Raw genomic sequence first — 18655 nt, 5'->3', positions numbered from 1 at the left:
ACTTTTTCAGCTTCAGGCATGAAATAAGAACAGCTACACCCTCCAGATGAACAGGATAGTGTGTGTCTGGTACTATATGTTCCTCAGTAACACCTTTTCTTAGGCTTAATAACTCTGGCTGATTTACTACCGTCGTCGTTCTCACTGCAGGTTTTTTCTGAAGAGATTTGTCAGAGTTTTCCTCCATTTAGAGATGACTTTACACCACTCCAGCCGACGCTTGGCGTTGCGCATAGTGTTGTTGTGTGCACCTGCTTGGCCGTGGGAACCTGTTTCATGAAGTTCCTCATGCAAAGTTCTTGTGCTGATTGTGCTGATGTATATGCTTCAGCACTCACTGACCCCACTCCGCGAGTTTGCATGGTCTACCACTTTGTGGCTGAGCTGTTGTTGTTCTTAAGCACTTATATTGTGCAGTAATAGCACTTGCTATAACTGACTTGTGTCAAAGATGATAGTGGCACGTTAAAAGCCACTGAGCTTTTCAGTGTGACCCATTCAGCTGCCAGTGTTTGTCTATGGAGATTGCATGGCTATGTGCTTGATTATATACACCTGTTAGAAATGGGTGCCGCTGAAACATCTAAACTCAGTAATTAGGAGGGGTGTTGATATACTTTTGACATTATTGAACATATTTATTTAAATGTATGGATGTATTTATATATTTATTGTATTTATTTATATATTTATTTTTTAAGGAATAAGCCATGAGGCGTCCAGCCTCATTGTGAGTATAAAATCTCTGTAACACTCCATGGCCATGCCCCTTGATGTTGGGCTGCAAAGCTTATCTTTTTAATTTATCAGCCAATTTCTCCCCCTGTACTTTTCTTTGTTAATAGCGCCAGTCTGGCTGTATAAATATCATCTACGCTATAAATCTCTGGTGCATTATTTAGCCATTGAGAGAGGTTACAGTGTCCTTGAATTACTGCATTATAGTGTGTGTTCATTTTGCTCAACAAATACCTATTACAAGCGGCCAATCCCATGTGAAGGGTCATCAGCGCTGTGTCCTGTTGAGGACCACCTTTCTATAATGGTTGAATTGGTCTGATGCCCCTGACAGATCCTGTGTTTTTGATGGCCTTGTATTAAATGATAAAAATGAAAGCTGAATCGTTGTGGTTATTACAGCGTATATGTGTTTGTGTGTGTTTGTGTAGCTGGTGATGGAGTTCTGTGGTGCGGGTTCAGTCACAGACCTGATAAAGAACACTAAAGGAAACTCCCTGAAGGAGGAGTGGACGGCCTACATCTGCAGAGAGATCCTCAGGGTGAGTTTTTGTGGCCTCCAGCCTGCAGATGGCTCTAAGAGTGGGCGATAACACTAGAATATGAAAATATAATGTCATGGTACCTATTGTACATATGTGTCACCATATTTAGCTTTTCTGAGGTTTTGCAAGCGATACATACAGCAATATATATCATAATATACAAAACACAGTAGTACACTACAAAAAAAAATGGTATCTCGTCAAGTGAAATAAGCTTAAATATAGTCAACATACCTGATATTTCCCATTTTGAGATGACTGTGCACTCATTATGAGATTATTTAGCTTATTTCTAGATATTATTTACTTGTTTTAGTAAAATTATCTCACTGTACTGGCAGATAATTTTGCTAGTTTCAAGCACATTTCCTATTATCTGCCAATTAAGGGAGATAATTTTACTTAATAAAATCGCTTAAAACAAGTAAAAATGTCTAGTTAAAATGAAAATAATCTTAGGTTAACTTTACAACAATCTCAGCAGGAGAAATATTAGATTTAATGACTGTATTTAAGATGCTGGAGTAGACTTTTTCAGTAATTGTTGAAAATTAATTATGAAATAACAAAGGGAAGAAATCTAGATACTGTGCAGTTTGTAACGTTACTATAAACTGGTTATTATTTATAATCTTTTTATGATACATGGAGTTCGGTGTTCTAAACGTTCTGACAATATCTGTGATATACTAACAAAAGTGTTTTATCATGTAATTTATCATAACATTGATAACCAATAGTCGTATTGCCCACCCCTCGATGGAGCTCTGCATGTCTAAGAAAGTGTTTCATTCTCATTACTAGCATGCCTCAATATTCCTGCGTTCTAAAAGTTTGCATTGCTGTGTCCATGTCGTAGGGTCTGACCCACCTGCATCAGCATAAGGTCATCCATCGTGACATCAAAGGTCAGAACGTCCTCCTCACAGAGAACGCGGAGGTCAAGCTGGGTAAGCACTCGGAGAGAGAAAACAAGCTCCGGTTTTGTGTGCAATTCTGTTGGTTTTCTATGATAGAGCTGCAGCAGTCAAATCTATGGGCGCGTGATGTATCAGCTGCCTCTGGAATATCGGATATTGGAATAACAGCCAATAATTCCTACTGATCACTCTGGATAAGGGCTGCTGCTGTATATGTAAATGTTTGGAATAATTGTCAGATCTGCTGTTTAGCTTTGTTGTGATTCTAAAATATATTCACGATCAATTTTGAGAGCTTCAACTCGTCTTGAGTAATATTTGGGTATTTTTTCAGATTTACTTTGAAGTTGAGGAAATGTAATTATTATTCTCTGTATTTCTCAGTGTTATTAGCCCCATCAAAACATAACCTCAGTAACCCAGTGCAGATTCTCATGTAGGTAAAAATTCCATGTCCTGCTGAAAAGGTGTTTATCCAGGTGTTACTGACGTTATTACCAGACACAACAAGATGTTCGTTATCGGTAATCGTTATTGACCCATGAGTTCCATATCTCTGAATCTCTAGTAGAATCAAAACCCTTCATCAGTCTAGCAGAGCAGAGCACTGAACCTGTGGCCCTGTCAGAGTTCGGTGAAGGGCTGTTATCCTTTTTATTCTTTTCATTTGAGTTGCTGAGGTCGTTCGTGATGGGTTGCCATGGCGACGCTGCCTGTGGTGACAGGGAAAGAGTGCCGCTGAGGCAGATGGTCGTGTACACTTCATCAAAGACCTCTCGGCTTGTTACCATACAGTGACATATTAAGGCCAAGTGCGCCTTTCTAACTCTGTGTGTGTGTGTGTGTGTGTGTGTCTGTGTGTGTGTGTGAATATGTGAACTCTCCACAGTGGACTTTGGGGTGAGTGCGCAGTTGGATCGCACTGTCGGTAGGAGGAACACGTTTATTGGGACGCCATATTGGATGGCTCCAGAGGTCATAGCCTGTGATGAGAATCCAGACGCCACATATGACTTCAAGGTATTTTAACTCACAGCCTTGTTTAATTACACTTTCACTGTTACTGCAGAGATTCAGATTGCTCTAGAGAGTGTGTGTGTGTGTGTGTGTGTGTGTGTGTGTGTGTGTTAGAACTGACACTACTGGTTTTATTAGTAAGGGGCTAATCTTTTAACAATTACTTGAGTAATCAGATTTTTTAAAAACTGAAGTCTTAACAGAACAATAAAAAATCACGCATAACCTTTCAAAAATTCCAAACCCTTTATTGGAAAGTGAGAAAGAAATTTTTGAAAAACATTTCATCTAAAAATACATTTAAAAAACACTATGTGGCAAAACATGCAAAGAAAAGGGTGTATCTATCAGTAGTGAGGAGCTTTATATTGATTTCTGCCAATTAAAACACATTTCTGTAATTATTAGTTCATTTCTATCAAAGAGAATCATCGTATTTGGTGTATTTAAACTCTACAGTGATTGTAATACTACTCATATTTCACTGTTGAATAGAATAGAACTTTTTTGTGCAGTAAAGTTGGAAATATTTCTTTGTTCTTCCTCAGCTATAGTGCAACATAAAACAACAGGTACAAGCATTCTTGACAAACAACATACAAACATAAAACATCAGTAAAATCTCAGCATACAATGTCGATTCAGGCGGCTAACAGAGGTAGAAATGAAAGATTTCTGGTCAGATTTTTAGTCATGGGTGACCTTGGGTCATGTGCTATAGCAAAGGCTTTCCTGTGTTCCACAGCCCTATACAACTCATTTAGCTGCCTACCTATAATGATCCTGACAAGTTTGCCTTTATCTCTGGCAGTTAGGCTCTTAGAACAAGCTGTAATATTAAAAACAAGAATAATTTCCACTTAACTAATGTAGGCCGTTTCAAGTGTACTTTAACTCACTCCAAAGCCTTTGAGTCTCTTAATTAAAAACAACCTTCAAGGTACTTAAAACATTTTATAGTTTCCACAAGTTGATCATTAAGAACAAGTGTTGGCAGAGGCTCTCCACTGTGACATATCAGTTCTTATGGATTCTCATGATTTATACGGTGATACCTGAGCTGGAAACTTGTTTAGAATCTATGATCCATCACTCAGTTAGCCTGAAACCGAGCAGCTAGAGCTGTATCATCAGCATATTCAAATAATCCAGAGTCAAAAAGCAAATAGAGTGGAGAGTGGAGACAGAACATATCCCCGAGGAACACCACACAGTATGTTTTCATCATGTTTTATAGACTATCTGAGCGCGGCCTGTTAAAACAGTCCCTAATCTAATGCACTGACGCTCCTTTCACCTTTAAGAGTAGCAGCCACTGCAAAAGTATGTGAGTTTGCATCGTATTGTCCGATCGGGATGTTTCCCCTGTGGTATCTAAGTAGCTAGCTTTCCCAGTGGTTAGGCCTTCAGGAGCTGGACTGAAGGCCTAATACTGTATATTAACTACCATCATAATTAGGAAGTGACAAAGAAATCAACCAATCACGTTTTGATTTCCAGTGACTGTGAGAGCCCTTACAGAAAAAGTATACTTAATGTTCATTTTATTAAGTAAACTTAAGTAAAGTTCAAGTATATTTCACAAATATACTTTATGTAGGAAGTATCAATGTACTAGTAGTATACTTTTAAGTGTACTATTTCAAATTTTTGGAATTAAATTGTCCCACTTTTTAGTTTATAAATGTATACTTTTTAATCAGTTGTTAAAAATGACTAACAGAAGGCCAGGGATTGTTACTGAAGCAGTCACTGTATTTACTACATTCAAAGCTACATATACACGAATGTATGTTGCAAGTTTTGAATAAAGCATTTGGTTCACAAATTTCACACCTCTGTTTAATGTAGACCAAAAATGCTCATATATTCATGTTCAGATGTTTAGCTTAGTGCTGACATGCTGTTAGAAATCTCATAGAGGCACTAGCAGAAAAAATCATCATCATAGAGGTGTTTTGACATCTCACTGTAGGAGAAAATGAAATATGCATTATTATCTTGCAAATAACCAACTGATCATTGCCAGCTCTTTGAGATCGTCAATTTTAGTCATTTATTTTAAGCAATTGACTACTTAATTGATTAACTGGGACACACTACTGTGTATACATATATACCTTATGTGAAATGTATATATACATATATGCATATATGTAAAATGTTCTTTCTGTGTAATCCAGTTTCTTGCCTGTGTTTCAGAGTGATCTGTGGTCTCTGGGGATCACAGCTATTGAGATGGCTGAGGGAGCTCCTCGTAAGTCTACCACATTGCGCCTCTGTTAAAGCAATAGTTTTCCCCCTTATCTAAAATATAGCTGATCAGCTGAGACATGTTTAGTGTCTGAATGTTGCTTCTATAGTTACGCACTAGTGCTGTCAAGCTTATGTAAATAATTAGCAAAAATAGCTCGTACCCTGCCTATTTACATGCCTAAATCATCACACACTTGCCACATACAATTACATTATTAAGTGATCTCAAACAGACGTGCTTGTGTGGTTTCTGACCTTGCATGACATAATATTTTGTGTAAACATTGACAAAAGTACAGTTAAAATTCAGGCTTCAAGATGACTGGTGCTACTATTTTACAACGTACTGTGTCCATTTTCATAGATAACAGGGTGTCATACAGTGACAGAAACCACATAAGCAAGTCTATTTAAGATCACTTGTCACATGAGCCTGGTATGAGAACTTGTTAGCTACATTGGCCTCATACTGCCAGTGCAGAGCTAGAGAAGCAAACATCAAACACCAGCATGTCTTGCCTGAACTAGTAAGATCTAGTAAGAAGAAAGATGTGTACATTTTTTTTGTGCCAAAAAAAACAACCAAACCACTCATCATCTGAGGAAGAGTTCTCTCCCTCACTCTCTCTTTATCTTTCTCTCTCTAGCTCTGTGTGATATGCACCCGATGAGAGCTCTGTTCCTCATTCCCAGAAACCCCGCTCCTCGTCTCAAGTCAAAGAAGTGGTGAGTCTCACGTCCCTAGCTCCTTGTCTTATTAAACATCTTATGACCTATTGTGCTGTTCTTAAAAATAACAAAACAAAAGTAAAGTCTACCTTCAGTGCTGAGAGAGAGGCACCCATGGTTACGCTTAAGTACTGATTCAGGAAATGGAATTTAAAGAATAGCTGATAATTAGGCTATTCCCTTATTTTAATTATCACTGAGAAGATGAGAGCTGGCGTTGTTGCTACAGGGTTATCATTAGGAATGTGGAGTTTCATTTGTTCTCTGGTTTATTGTTTTCAGGTTTGAGTTAGGTTTAGACAGGAATTTGTTGTCTACAGTGGTGTTCAGCTTGAATTTTGTTGGCTACAGTTGAGTAGAGCCATAACTTTGTCAGCTAGAGTCGAGTAGAGACAGAATTTTGTCGGCTAGATTCGAGTAGAGACAGAATTTTGTCAGCTAGATTAAAGTAAAGACAGAATTTTGTCAGCTAGATTAAAGTAAAGACAGAATTTTGTCGGCTAGATTCGAGTAAAGACAGAATTTTGTCGGCTACAGTCGAGTAGAGACAGAATTTTGTGAGCTAGAGTCGAGTAGAGACAGAATTTTGTCGGCTAGATTAAAGTAAAGACAGAATTTTGTCGGCTAGATTCGAGTAGAGACAGAATTTTGTGAGCTAGAGTCGAGTAGAGAAAGAATTTTGTGAGCTAGAGTCGAGTAGAGACAGAATTTTGTGAGCTAGAGTCGAGTAGAGACAGAATTTTGTGAGCTAGAGTCGAGTAGAGACAGAATTTTGTGAGCTAGAGTCGAGTAGAGACAGAATTTTGTGAGCTAGAGTCGAGTAGAGACAGAATTTTGTGAGCTAGAGTCGAGTAGAGACAGAATTTTGTGAGCTAGAGTCGAGTAGAGACAGAATTTTGTGAGCTAGAGTCGAGTAGAGACAGAATTTTGTGAGCTAGAGTCGAGTAGAGACAGAATTTTGTCAGCTAGAGTCGAGTAGAGACAGAATTTTGTGAGCTAGAGTCGAGTAGAGACAGAATTTTGTGAGCTAGAGTCGAGTAGAGACAGAATTTTGTGAGCTAGAGTCGAGTAGAGACAGAATTTTGTGAGCTAGAGTCGAGTAGAGACAGAATTTTGTGAGCTAGAGTCGAGTAGTAGACAGAATTTTGTGAGCTGGAGTCGAGTAGAGACAGAATTTTGTGAGCTAGAGTCGAGTAGAGTCAGAATTTTGTGAGCTAGAGTCGAGTAGAGATCAGAATTTTGTGAGCTAGGAGTCGAGTAGAGACAGAATTTTGTGAGCTAGAGTCGAGTAGAGACAGTATTTTTGTGAGCTAGAGTCGAGTAGAGACAGAATTTTGTGAGCTAGAGTCGAGTAGAGACAGAATTTTGTGAGCTAGAGTCGAGTAGAGACAGAATTTTGTGAGCTAGAGTCGAGTAGAGACAGAATTTTGTGAGCTAGAGTCGAGTAGAGACAGAATTTTGTGAGCTAGAGTCGAGTAGAGACAGAATTTTGTGAGCTAGAGTCGAGTAGAGACAGAATTTTGTCAGCTAGAGTCGAGTAGAGACAGAATTTTGTGAGCTAGAGTCGAGTAGAGACAGAATTTTGTGAGCTAGAGTCGAGTGTAGACAGAATTTTGTGAGCTAGAGTCGAGTAGAGACAGAATTTTGTGAGCTAGAGTCGAGTAGAGACAGAATTTTGTGAGCTAGAGTCGAGTAGAGACAGAATTTTGTGAGCTAGAGTCGAGTAGAGACAGAATTTTGTGAGCTAGAGTCGAGTAGAGACAGAATTTTGTGAGCTAGAGTCGAGTAGAGACAGAATTTTGTGAGCTAGAGTCGAGTAGAGACAGAATTTTGTGAGCTAGAGTCGAGTAGAGACAGAATTTTGTGAGCTAGAGTCGAGTAGAGACAGAATTTTGTGAGCTAGAGTCGAGTAGAGACAGAATTTTGTGAGCTAGAGTCGAGTAGAGACAGAATTTTGTGAGCTAGAGTCGAGTAGAGACAGAATTTTGTGAGCTAGAGTCGAGTAGAGACAGAATTTTGTGAGCTAGAGTCGAGTAGAGTCAGAATTTTGTGAGCTAGAGTCGAGTAGAGACAGAATTTTGTGAGCTAGAGTCGAGTAGAGACAGAATTTTGTGAGCTAGAGTCGAGTAGAGACAGAATTTTGTGAGCTAGAGTCGAGTAGAGACAGAATTTTGTGAGCTGGAGTCGAGTAGAGACAGAATTTTGTGAGCTAGAGTCGAGTAGAGACAGAATTTTGTGAGCTAGAGTCGAGTAGAGACAGAATTTTGTGAGCTAGAGTCGAGTAGAGACAGAATTTTGTGAGCTAGAGTCGAGTAGAGACAGAATTTTGTGAGCTAGAGTCGAGTAGAGACAGAATTTTGTCAGCTAGAGTCGAGTAGAGACAGAATTTTGTGAGCTAGAGTCGAGTAGAGTCAGAATTTTGTGAGCTGGAGTCGAGTAGAGACAGAATTTTGTGAGCTAGAGTCGAGTGTAGACAGAATTTTGTGAGCTAGAGTCGAGTAGAGACAGAATTTTGTGAGCTAGAGTCGAGTAGAGACAGAATTTTGTGAGCTAGAGTCGAGTGTAGACAGAATTTTGTGAGCTAGAGTCGAGTGTAGACAGAATTTTTTCGAGGTATAGTCATGACCAGACAAATTTTGGTGGAATTATAGCTCTTAATAATGTGTTGTTGTTAGCAGGCATGATGCTGCTGCTCTCTGTAGACACCACTTGTGGAAAATCTGCTCTTATATAAAGTGAACCATTATCATGAGATTTTTGCACCAAAACACACACATACTCTTCTGTGAGTCTTCATGTTTCTCTGCATTTGTTTCTATGCTAAGACAGTAACAGGGCTCTTCTTTCACCGCGCTGCTTGTTAGTGTTACCGTCAGTGGAGAAGCAGCTGTATCTGACTGCTGCTAATGTAAATTAGTGTTGTAATGTTCCGCTGACAGATTTTGATTCACTGCTTTCTAAGTTGTTGTTTGCTGTTTTTTTTTTGTTGTTGTCCTTGATTTACCCTCTTGGGTGTCAATGAAACAAATCAAAGTGCCTGTGAGGCATGTCAACGTGTTTATAGATAAAAGAAAACTGAAGAAGGAGCAGATTTTATCTTGATTCACGCTTCTTATTGGCTTCCTCAACAGGTCGAAGAAGTTCCAGTCATTCATCGACAGCTGCCTGGTGAAGAACCACACTCAGAGGCCCAGCACAGAGCAGCTGCTCAAACACCCCTTCATCCGAGACCTGACCAATGAGCGGCAGGTCCGCATCCAGCTCAAAGACCACATCGACCGCACCAAGAAGAAAAGAGGGGAAAGAGGTGAGTGGGTAGGGTCTGGGTTGTGGTCATGTTTGAGTGAATATACAGCAATACACTATCAGTAAGTGATAGGACTGGCCTGTAAAATCATAACAATAAGGAATGCAATCAAGTGGGTTATGTGTGTTTGAGGAATTTTCAATTAAGTTGTTGTGCAGTTCTGTTTCTCAATCCAGTATTGGTGGCAAAGGGTAGAAGTCAAGCCATTTTCTCGAAATTAGTGTTAGTATCAAAAAAAAAAAAAAAAAAAAATATATATATATATATATATATATATATATATCAGTCAAGAAATATATAACAGTATCTCTAAAAATTGTATATATATATGTGTGTGTGTGTGTTTGTGTGTGTGTATATATCGAAAAAATAAAATTTTTAGAGATACAGTTATATATTGAGATTTCACAGACCCACTGGCAACAGTGAGATGTATGTATGTATATATATATATATATAATGTATGTGTATATATTATTATAAAAATACAATTTTTAGAGATACTGTTATATATTTGTTGACTGAACTTGACTGTAGCCCAACAAAATTGTCTAAAATCAACTGTAACTGACAAAATTCTGTCTATATCAACTGTTTCCCAAGAAACTTGTCTGTAGCCTGAGAAAATTCTGTTTAAACTTAATTGTAACCCAAAAAAACTCTCTGAACGCAACTGTAGCCCAAAAAAATTCTGTTGCTTTTCTATGTGCATTAAATACACATTCTCTACAGGAGATGAACAATTTAAATTGTATAATTTCAATTTATTGGCTGAATTTTACATGCTGGAAAAATAAAATATGCCTTTACTTTTGCACAGGCTACAATTTGTTATATTTTTTAGATTCCCCAAATGTTTGACAGCAAATATACATTAATTGTGTATTAAAATATGCAGAAGCGTGTTCTCCGAAGAGCACATGTTAACTAACTGTCACTTAGAAAACCAACAATTTTGTCCAAACTTTTGGACCATATAACAATTCCTGCTACCTGGAATAACCTTTACACCAGAATAAAAGATTTAACACCAGATTTTTTTTTTCACGGTTCAAAATAACATTCTACCTAGGACATAAATCTGCTTATTAGCAATAATGATATCGAGTCGTATAGAAAAAATGACTTTAATATTTGCTGTATCACTAAACCCCAGCTACTGAGCAGTTGACATTTACAGGCAGTTGTGTTTCACAGATGAGACAGAATATGAGTACAGCGGGAGTGAGGAAGAGGAGGAGGAACGGGACATTGGAGAGCCCAGGTAGAGTAAACCATCCCGTACGTGTGTGCATATTACTGAGAACGCACAAGTTGTAACACACCTGTGGCCCCTCACAGCTCCATCATCAACATCCCCGGTGAGTCCACTCTGAGACGGGACTTCCTGCGGCTGCAGCTGGCCAACAAAGAGCGTTCGGAGGCACTGCGGCGACAGCAACTGGAGCAGCAGCAGAACGAGGAGCACAAGCGCCAACTGCTGGCTGAGAGACAGAAGCGCATTGAGGAGCAGAAGGAGCAGAGGAGGAGGCTGGAGGAGGTAAGAGAAAAGAAGCATATAGAGGAGTACAGAGGTACGAAGGTGGTGGAGGTTGGAAGAAAGGAAGGAGGAGTTGGAGACCAGGGAAGACGAAATGAATATAGCTTCCATCACTGATCTGTCTAACCACTCTGTACCTCAGCTGTAGTGAGTCAGCCAAGGCATGGATGTCTTATTTTGCTTCTTTAGTTTTAGCTACATGCAAATAGACTTATTTCAGTGGTTTCTGACACTGTGAGACTATAGAAATAGACAGAAATACATGCATAGAAATCAGCTAAAGTCTATAGCAAGTCTGCCCAAAGTTGGCCTGTTATGACATTTGCTGTGACCCACCAGAACATTACCCAAATCTCCACAGTCCGACATACAGATAAAAAAATATTGACGTATCTATGTGTGTGTGTGTGTGTGTGTGTGTGTGTGTGTGTGTGTGTATGCCAGCTTTATGCCACATTGTGGGAACCCAAACCTGTATACCCCTAAATACTCATGTTGCACATGTGTGGAGACCTTTTGTGTGTGTGTGTGTGTGTGTGTCAGAGGCACCTGAATTACTTTGGGTAGGCCCATGCATTAAACCGCTAGTGTGTAGGTCAGTGAAAATAGCAGCCTGTACATGTTCGTCTGTACATTTTGAGTTATTCCTTTAAAGCTATGCTGATTTAAGAAGAAACTGCGGTATGAATGGAGAATAGCTCATTAGCTCATTAGCTATTCTCAGAAAAACAAAGTTCCCTCTAAAATGATTCCTCTGTGGCACACAGCAGGGCTTCTTATAAGTGCTGTGCTACACCCTGGTACGTATGTTTCCCTCCGCTCTGTGTGTGTAATGGTCCCACAATGCGGCTCCGACTCTGTAACGTCCCCAGTCAGAAATATTTTACGATCATCACGGAGGAATGTTAGCTAATATCTTCAAACAGAGTGAATGGAGAGAGGTCTTCAAAGAGAGAGAGAAATGGAGTAGTTAGAGCTTGAGGGAGATGAATTGGTGCAGTAGCTGCTCAGTGCTGTGCTGTATGGGTTTCTCAGCAGGCGCTGCAGTGTAGAATCTGTCTGGATGAATGGGGCCTGTCCCCTCGGCTCTTCTGTCATGGCGTGCATCCCCCCGCTGCTGGCCTGTCATTCTGCCACGCTTCAGCACGCCGCCTGTCATGAGCCCCAGCTGGAGAAAGGCCACTCAGCAAGGCTGCCTAACCTTATCACTCTGTCACTCACACTGCCATCTGCTGGTGTGAGAGTGGAACAGCGGCTAGCTCAGGATGCTCTGGAGCTAGGCTGTGGTTTAAATGGTACAGCGGAGAATTACATTTACACAATTTTCCCCTTGTTAAAAATAAAGTCAATCAGCCAAGACCTGTTTGTTGTATGATGTTTGCCTCTGTGGTTTATGGCTAGAACTCTGTAAGTAAGCAGATAATAATGGAAGTTTATATATTAGCATTGTGCAAAGCAGGCGTGTAGGTATGGGCCTGCCCAGATTGAACATAAGCCTACTCAGTAAGATGATGAACCTCTTTTAAGATGAGGAAATTTGGTTTGTTTTCTGTGAGTGCTATCATTTTAGGACTATTTGTTACAGCCAATTAAAGCATTACACTTCCTGAATGTCCAAGGTGTAGTCTAATCAACCAATCCATTTACATCATTTGGCTGACGCTCTTATCCAGAGCAACTTACAATTAAATCATTTTACACAGGTAGGCGAAGGTAGTGTTAGGAGTCTTGCCCAAGGACTCTTATTGGTATAGTGCACAGTGTTTACCCAGGCGGGTATTGAACCCAGGTCTACAGCGTAGTAGGCAGAGGTGTTACCCACTACGCTATACCAATCCCAAGTTATACCTTGTTTTCTCAGCCCTCCTGTGTAGTAGTGGGTACATATGTAGCCCTCAATTTCAGCATGGCCAAAAACGTAGGTCAGGATACGTTTAATATTTTTGACAGTTCCGGTACACACACACAAACACACACACACACACACACACACACTCACACTTTGTAATGCCTTGGCGCTGTTCACTGATATAGAGGACCCATAAATGGACATTATCCACACCCGCAGCAGTGAGGAGCGCTTTAAATATCTGTAGTGCTGATGTGTTTTAAAGAGGAAGCTTAGAGTCTGCCACATTTCGCCTAAACATGGTCATCTGAAATGTAAAACCTGTTTTAGGCCACTTGAGATGAGTGATGTGCTACCAAAACCAGCTACTCAGTGAGCTGATACCAAGTTTGATCTGCTGTGTGTGCTTTAAAGGTTATAACGCTGTACAATTTGCATAAAATGACTCTATTCTGCCCTGATACACTTCGTACTTTAGCTTCTTTTGAAAGGTTGTGACTCGAGCATTAAAAACTGCGGGAGCATTTTTAGTATTAAAGGACTCGGAACAAGCTGGGGACAAAAATTGTGCCTAATTAAAGTGTAAAATGATGCCTTAAGGCCATGCTGAAAACTGAGTCATCTTTGTATTAAACTAACCCAGAATAGTCTGCCAACTAAAATTATCCAGCTGACAGTGGTCTGGTGGTCAGAGGTACTGCTGATGAAAGATTAGAGATCAGCAGAACTAATAACATAGTGAAACACACTGAAAGGACTTGTACAGTCAAAAAGTTTTTTACCCAATTGGATTAAATAGGGTATTTAATACATGCCATATTTTAGTATGTGCACTGTTATGTGGTGGAAAATTGGATTTCAGAAATTGTTCAGGAGAACTTGTCGGAACGCACACCCTGATTAGCTACATTAGCCTCGCAGCTTTAGTGTGGAACTTAAGAAGCAAACTTCAGACACCGAGCGTGTTTCGGCTGATCGAGTACATTTGGGGAAAGTGGTAAAACTGTCTCCGCTGCTTAACTGAATCATGGATGTTACAGCAGAGAAATCAGCAAACCGTGCTGGACGAAGCTGCTTTATGGGTTCTTTTGTAAAATGTAAACGTGTGTTCTGTTGTCGTCCTCACAGCAACAGCGTCGAGAGAGAGAGCTGCGGAAACAGCAGGAGAGAGAGCAGAGGAGGCGCTACGAGGAGATGGAGCAGCTGCGGAGAGAGGAGGAGAGGAGACACGCCGAGAGGGAGCAGGTACACTCGCTCGCTCTGACACAGCGATTAGAATGATGGAGTGTAAATAGCTGGCCATTGCTCAACACCCACGTTTACTCACATGAAGGACAACGAAAAAGGAGAGACGGAGAAAAGCGCACACTATACAGAACGAACGAACGAACACCCACTCTAGCCTGAGCGTTGAGAAAGACAGAGAGATGAAAAGAGGACAGAACTACACACACACATACGGGCACGTATGCTGCATGTGCAGACTTACAAAAGACAAACAGTGCTATGTGTGCACAACCGCTGAAACACGAGAACAGGGACAAAAATTCGTTTGGTTCCACATAACAGACCAACATTTTCTTCACCAGTTAGAAGTTGAGATGTAACCAGAACAGTTCAGAGTGTCCTGTTGTGAAATGGCACGTTGTGGTGACATACATCAGTAGGAACCAGGGGTCACAATGTCTACAACGCAAATGTAGCCACTTTATTTAATATGCAGAACCACCAGTGAACCTATATGTGTCTTCTCAGTTTGAACCGTGCTGTGCAAAAATATTGGCACCTCAGCACATTGTTCAAAACCCTTTCTTTTTGGCAGTATGTGCATTTTTAAAAAATGTCAAATCAGCATATAACATTAGAAAAAATGTGGATAAACACGGCAGCAAAAAGTAAGGAATTTTATCTTTTGACACCGTTTTTGAAGCCTATCACTGCCGTCGGGAGTTTTTCAGTTTTTGACAATCTAAAAAAGGCTGTTGTCCTTTATAATGTGTGTAAACTTCATGAAAGATGGACCAAAACAAAATGGCCCAAAAAATCTTACATTAAAAGTAAAATAGGTTTCTCCGTCTCCTGTAAAATGATCATTTTGGAGATACATGGTTTTCTTCTGACAACAGCGATATGTATGATCCATAACCAAAACAAAACACCTAATCCCAACCATGACATCTAATCTCAATGATCAGCTCAATTCAACTACATGTAAAAGCTTTTTTGCACTGTAAAAGTATCACACACAGTATATAACACTGTAAAAACAGAAAGAACACAATCAAAGGTTCTACAGTTTCACATTGTGTATTTACTGCTTTTGCTCAGTAAAGCTATGTTGTACAACTTTTACTGTACAAAAAGCTTTTGAACTACAAAAAGAGGAAAAAGTAAAAAGCATATCACTGCTGAAAGTCTATCTAAAGTAACTTTACATGAGAAGGAAAAGACATTTTTTATTGTAAAACGGGTTTATTCTAAGTCATTGTGGACTAGTACAGTGTTCGGCTCTACATTATTCTAGAAAATTTCAATCAATTTAAACTATGATTGCAGTATTAGTCATAAAAATCGCAATTTTTAATTTTCCCCAAATCAGCCTTACTACACGCCCCAGTGTATAACAGTAAAGCCTTTAATTGAGATGACCCCTCGTGCAGTGTCTCATTACAGACCACTGTGATGTGGAGATGAGTGTTTTTGATGTCCCACTTCCTTACATAAACCCCCCTCTCTCTCCTCCATCTGACTCACAGCCCCCTGGGGAAGGGAATGTTCCGCAGGAAGGAATGCATATTTAAAACATGCTCCTGAAGGAACCAGCCCTACCCCCCACCACTACCCACCACATTTCCAGTCATGCAACACCAGCACTGCTGAACACTGCAGAAGAATCCCTCCTGAGCATCCGAGACCAGAGAACGTCTTAATCCCTCAATTTACACCAAATCGATTACGTCTCTTTAAGAAAGAATTAAGTGCTTTTTGAAATTTTACTGTGATTCGAGCCCCCCTAAGCCGTCACCAATCACAGGTGATTTTGTGTCATTTATAAAATCAAAATTTTGGCCAAAATAATGCAGCAGACAAAACAGCTCGAACAAAACAACCTTGGACAAAACAGTCTCAAACAAAACAACCTCACACAAAACAGCCTCAAACAAAACAACCTTAGAAAAAACTGCCTCAGAAACAACACCGTTAGACAAAATGGCTCACACAAAACAGCCTTGAACAAAACATCCTTAGACGAAACAGCTTCAGACAAAACAGCCTCGAACAAAACAACCTTAGACGAAACAGCTTCAGACAAAACAGCCTCGAACAAAACAGCCTTAGACAAAACAGCCTCGAACAAAACAGCCTTAGACAAAACGGTTCAAACAAAACCTCGAACAAAACAAAATACAAGACGTCCTCGAACAAAACAATCTTAGACAAAATGGCCTCAGACAAAATAACCTTGAACAAAACAGTCTCAGGCAGAATGTACTTAAACAAAATGACCTCAAACAAAACTCCCTTAAACAAAGCAAGCTGAGACAAAACAACTTAAACAGAACCGCCATAGACGAAATAGCCTCTAATATAATGGCCTCAGAAATGGCCTTGAGTGGTGAAGTTTGATGAAATTCTGATTATTACTAGATACAGTTTCATAATCAAATTAAGGATAAAAATAAACCACAACCATAGCTTTGACTGAACCGTATTGTTATTAAAATTTATTCTATTTTTGATCAGCATTATTGTCAAGCACATTTATTGAACATTATTATAATCAATCCTAACATTTCATAACTGATTGAAGTGGTTGTGTAACCACTTTCGGATCGATGCCTGTTGAGCTCATGACACTGCTGCCATTTCAGTGTCACAGAGGAGTGCACATGTACTCACTCAGGGGTGTTGAATGGAGAGTCATTTTAGCTGCTGTGTGAAGCACTGTGACACGTCAGCCCCTCTGAGTCCCACTCGTCTCACACACACTAACCGTTCCACGGCCAGACAGCACTCATAGCCAGTGCTTTGGCTGCCAGAGCTGTAAAGAGCTGTGCTTTTAACCCTTAGAACTCCCTGGCGATACAAAAGCATTGTGTTGTTTGATCTTTATTGTCTGATGGAAGTGCAGCTTCTAAACTTGCAAATTATATCACATTCGCATTGATTGAGGAGTTTCATTACGATTTGAATGTGATGAAAAGTTATTGTTGTGTCTTGTTTTGTGGAACAACACATTTTTTGGCATTTTCACAACAAAAATCAGAAATGCGGACGTTTTCAACCTTATTAGCAACCTGTAAATTAAATGTAAAAGGAATTTATAGCATAACTGTGTGTTATTTGTTAAATTATTATTTAATTACATTGAAATATTTATTAAGACATAACATGTCCAGCATTATTGGATTGTTAGGTTGTAAATATTTGTAGATATATCAATTCATTAAATAAATAAATAAATACATTTTATTGTGATTCAAGCCCCCTTACCAGTCACCAATCACAGGTGATTTCGAGTGATTTATACAATTTAAAATTTGGTCAAAATAATGCAGTGGAGTTACAATAGGTAATATCTTTACAGTTAGGGACAGTTACCAGTTACTGTGGAAATAGCCTTGGTGAAAACCTGTCATTCATTCATTTATTAATTTTATGCAAACAGTAACAAGATACTACAAAAAATAACCTTACACAAAATCCATCCATCCATCCATTTTCTAAGCCGCTTCTCCGTCAGGGTCGCGGGGGGATGCTGGAGCCCATCCCAGCAGTCTTCGGGCGGAAGTCTTACACAAAATGACTTAACATAAATACATAAACGGCCTCAGACAAATCAACCTTAGATAAAATGACTTGGACATAAACGGCCTCTGACAAAACAACCTTAGACAAAATTACTTGGACATAAACGGCCTCAGACAAAACAACCTTAGATAAAATGACTTGGACATAAACGGCCTCAGACAAAACAACCTTAGACAAAATTACTTGGACATAAACGGCCTCAGACAAAACAACCTTAGATAAAATGACTTGGACATAAACGGCCTCAGACAAAATGGCCTCAGACAAAACAACCTTAGACAAAATGACTTGGACATAAACGGCCTCAGACAAAACAACCTTAGACAAAATGACTTGGACATAAACGGCCTCAGACAAAACGGCCTCAGACAAAACAACCTTAGACAAAATGACTTGGACATAAACGGCCTCAGACAAAACAATCTTAGACAAAATGACTTGGACATAAACGGCCTCAGACAAAACAACCTTAGACAAAATGACTTGGACATAAACGGCCTCAGACAAAACAACCTTAGACAAATGACTTGGACATAAACGGCCTCAGACAAAACAACCTTAGACAAAATGACTTGGACATAAACGGCCTCAGACAAAACAAACTTAGATAAAATGACTTGGACATAAATGGCCTCAGACAAAACAGCCTCAGACAAAACAACCTTAGATAAAATGACTTGGACATGAACGGCCTCAGACGAAACGGCCTCAGACAAAACAACCTTAGATAAAATGACTTGGACATAAACGGCCTTAGACAAAACAACCTTAGACAAAATGACTTGGACATAAATGGCCTCAGACAAAACAGCCTCAGACAAAACAACCTTAGATAAAATGACTTGGACATAAACTGCCTTAGACAAAATGGCTCAAACAAAACAGTGTCAAACAAAATAACCTTAGGTGAATAAATAAATGTAATATGTAATTAATACACAT

At 39.5% G+C, this 18655-nt stretch overlaps 1 protein-coding gene across 10 annotated transcripts in view; it reads left to right on the top strand.

The window, feature by feature from the left end:
• The window catches only part of tnikb (TRAF2 and NCK interacting kinase b), a 102774-nt gene that overhangs the window by 49223 nt on the left and 34896 nt on the right, over positions 1–18655 (top strand). For all 10 annotated transcript variants that reach the window (XM_037534214.1, XM_037534212.1, XM_037534210.1 and 7 more), the window contains exons 5-13: positions 1170–1280; positions 2143–2233; positions 3093–3223; positions 5423–5477; positions 6124–6202; positions 9337–9512; positions 10710–10776; positions 10854–11052; positions 14030–14146. In XM_037534214.1, coding sequence (XP_037390111.1) covers positions 1170–1280; positions 2143–2233; positions 3093–3223; positions 5423–5477; positions 6124–6202; positions 9337–9512; positions 10710–10776; positions 10854–11052; positions 14030–14146 — 1026 coding nt within the window. The remainder of the gene's footprint in view (positions 1–1169; positions 1281–2142; positions 2234–3092; positions 3224–5422; positions 5478–6123; positions 6203–9336; positions 9513–10709; positions 10777–10853; positions 11053–14029; positions 14147–18655) is intronic.

Source organism: Pygocentrus nattereri, chromosome 24 (assembly GCF_015220715.1).
Source record: "Pygocentrus nattereri isolate fPygNat1 chromosome 24, fPygNat1.pri, whole genome shotgun sequence".
Lineage (NCBI taxonomy): Eukaryota > Metazoa > Chordata > Actinopteri > Characiformes > Serrasalmidae > Pygocentrus > Pygocentrus nattereri.
The sequence above is the reverse complement of the archived record's forward strand: the minus strand, read 5'-3'. Positions and strand labels throughout refer to the sequence as shown.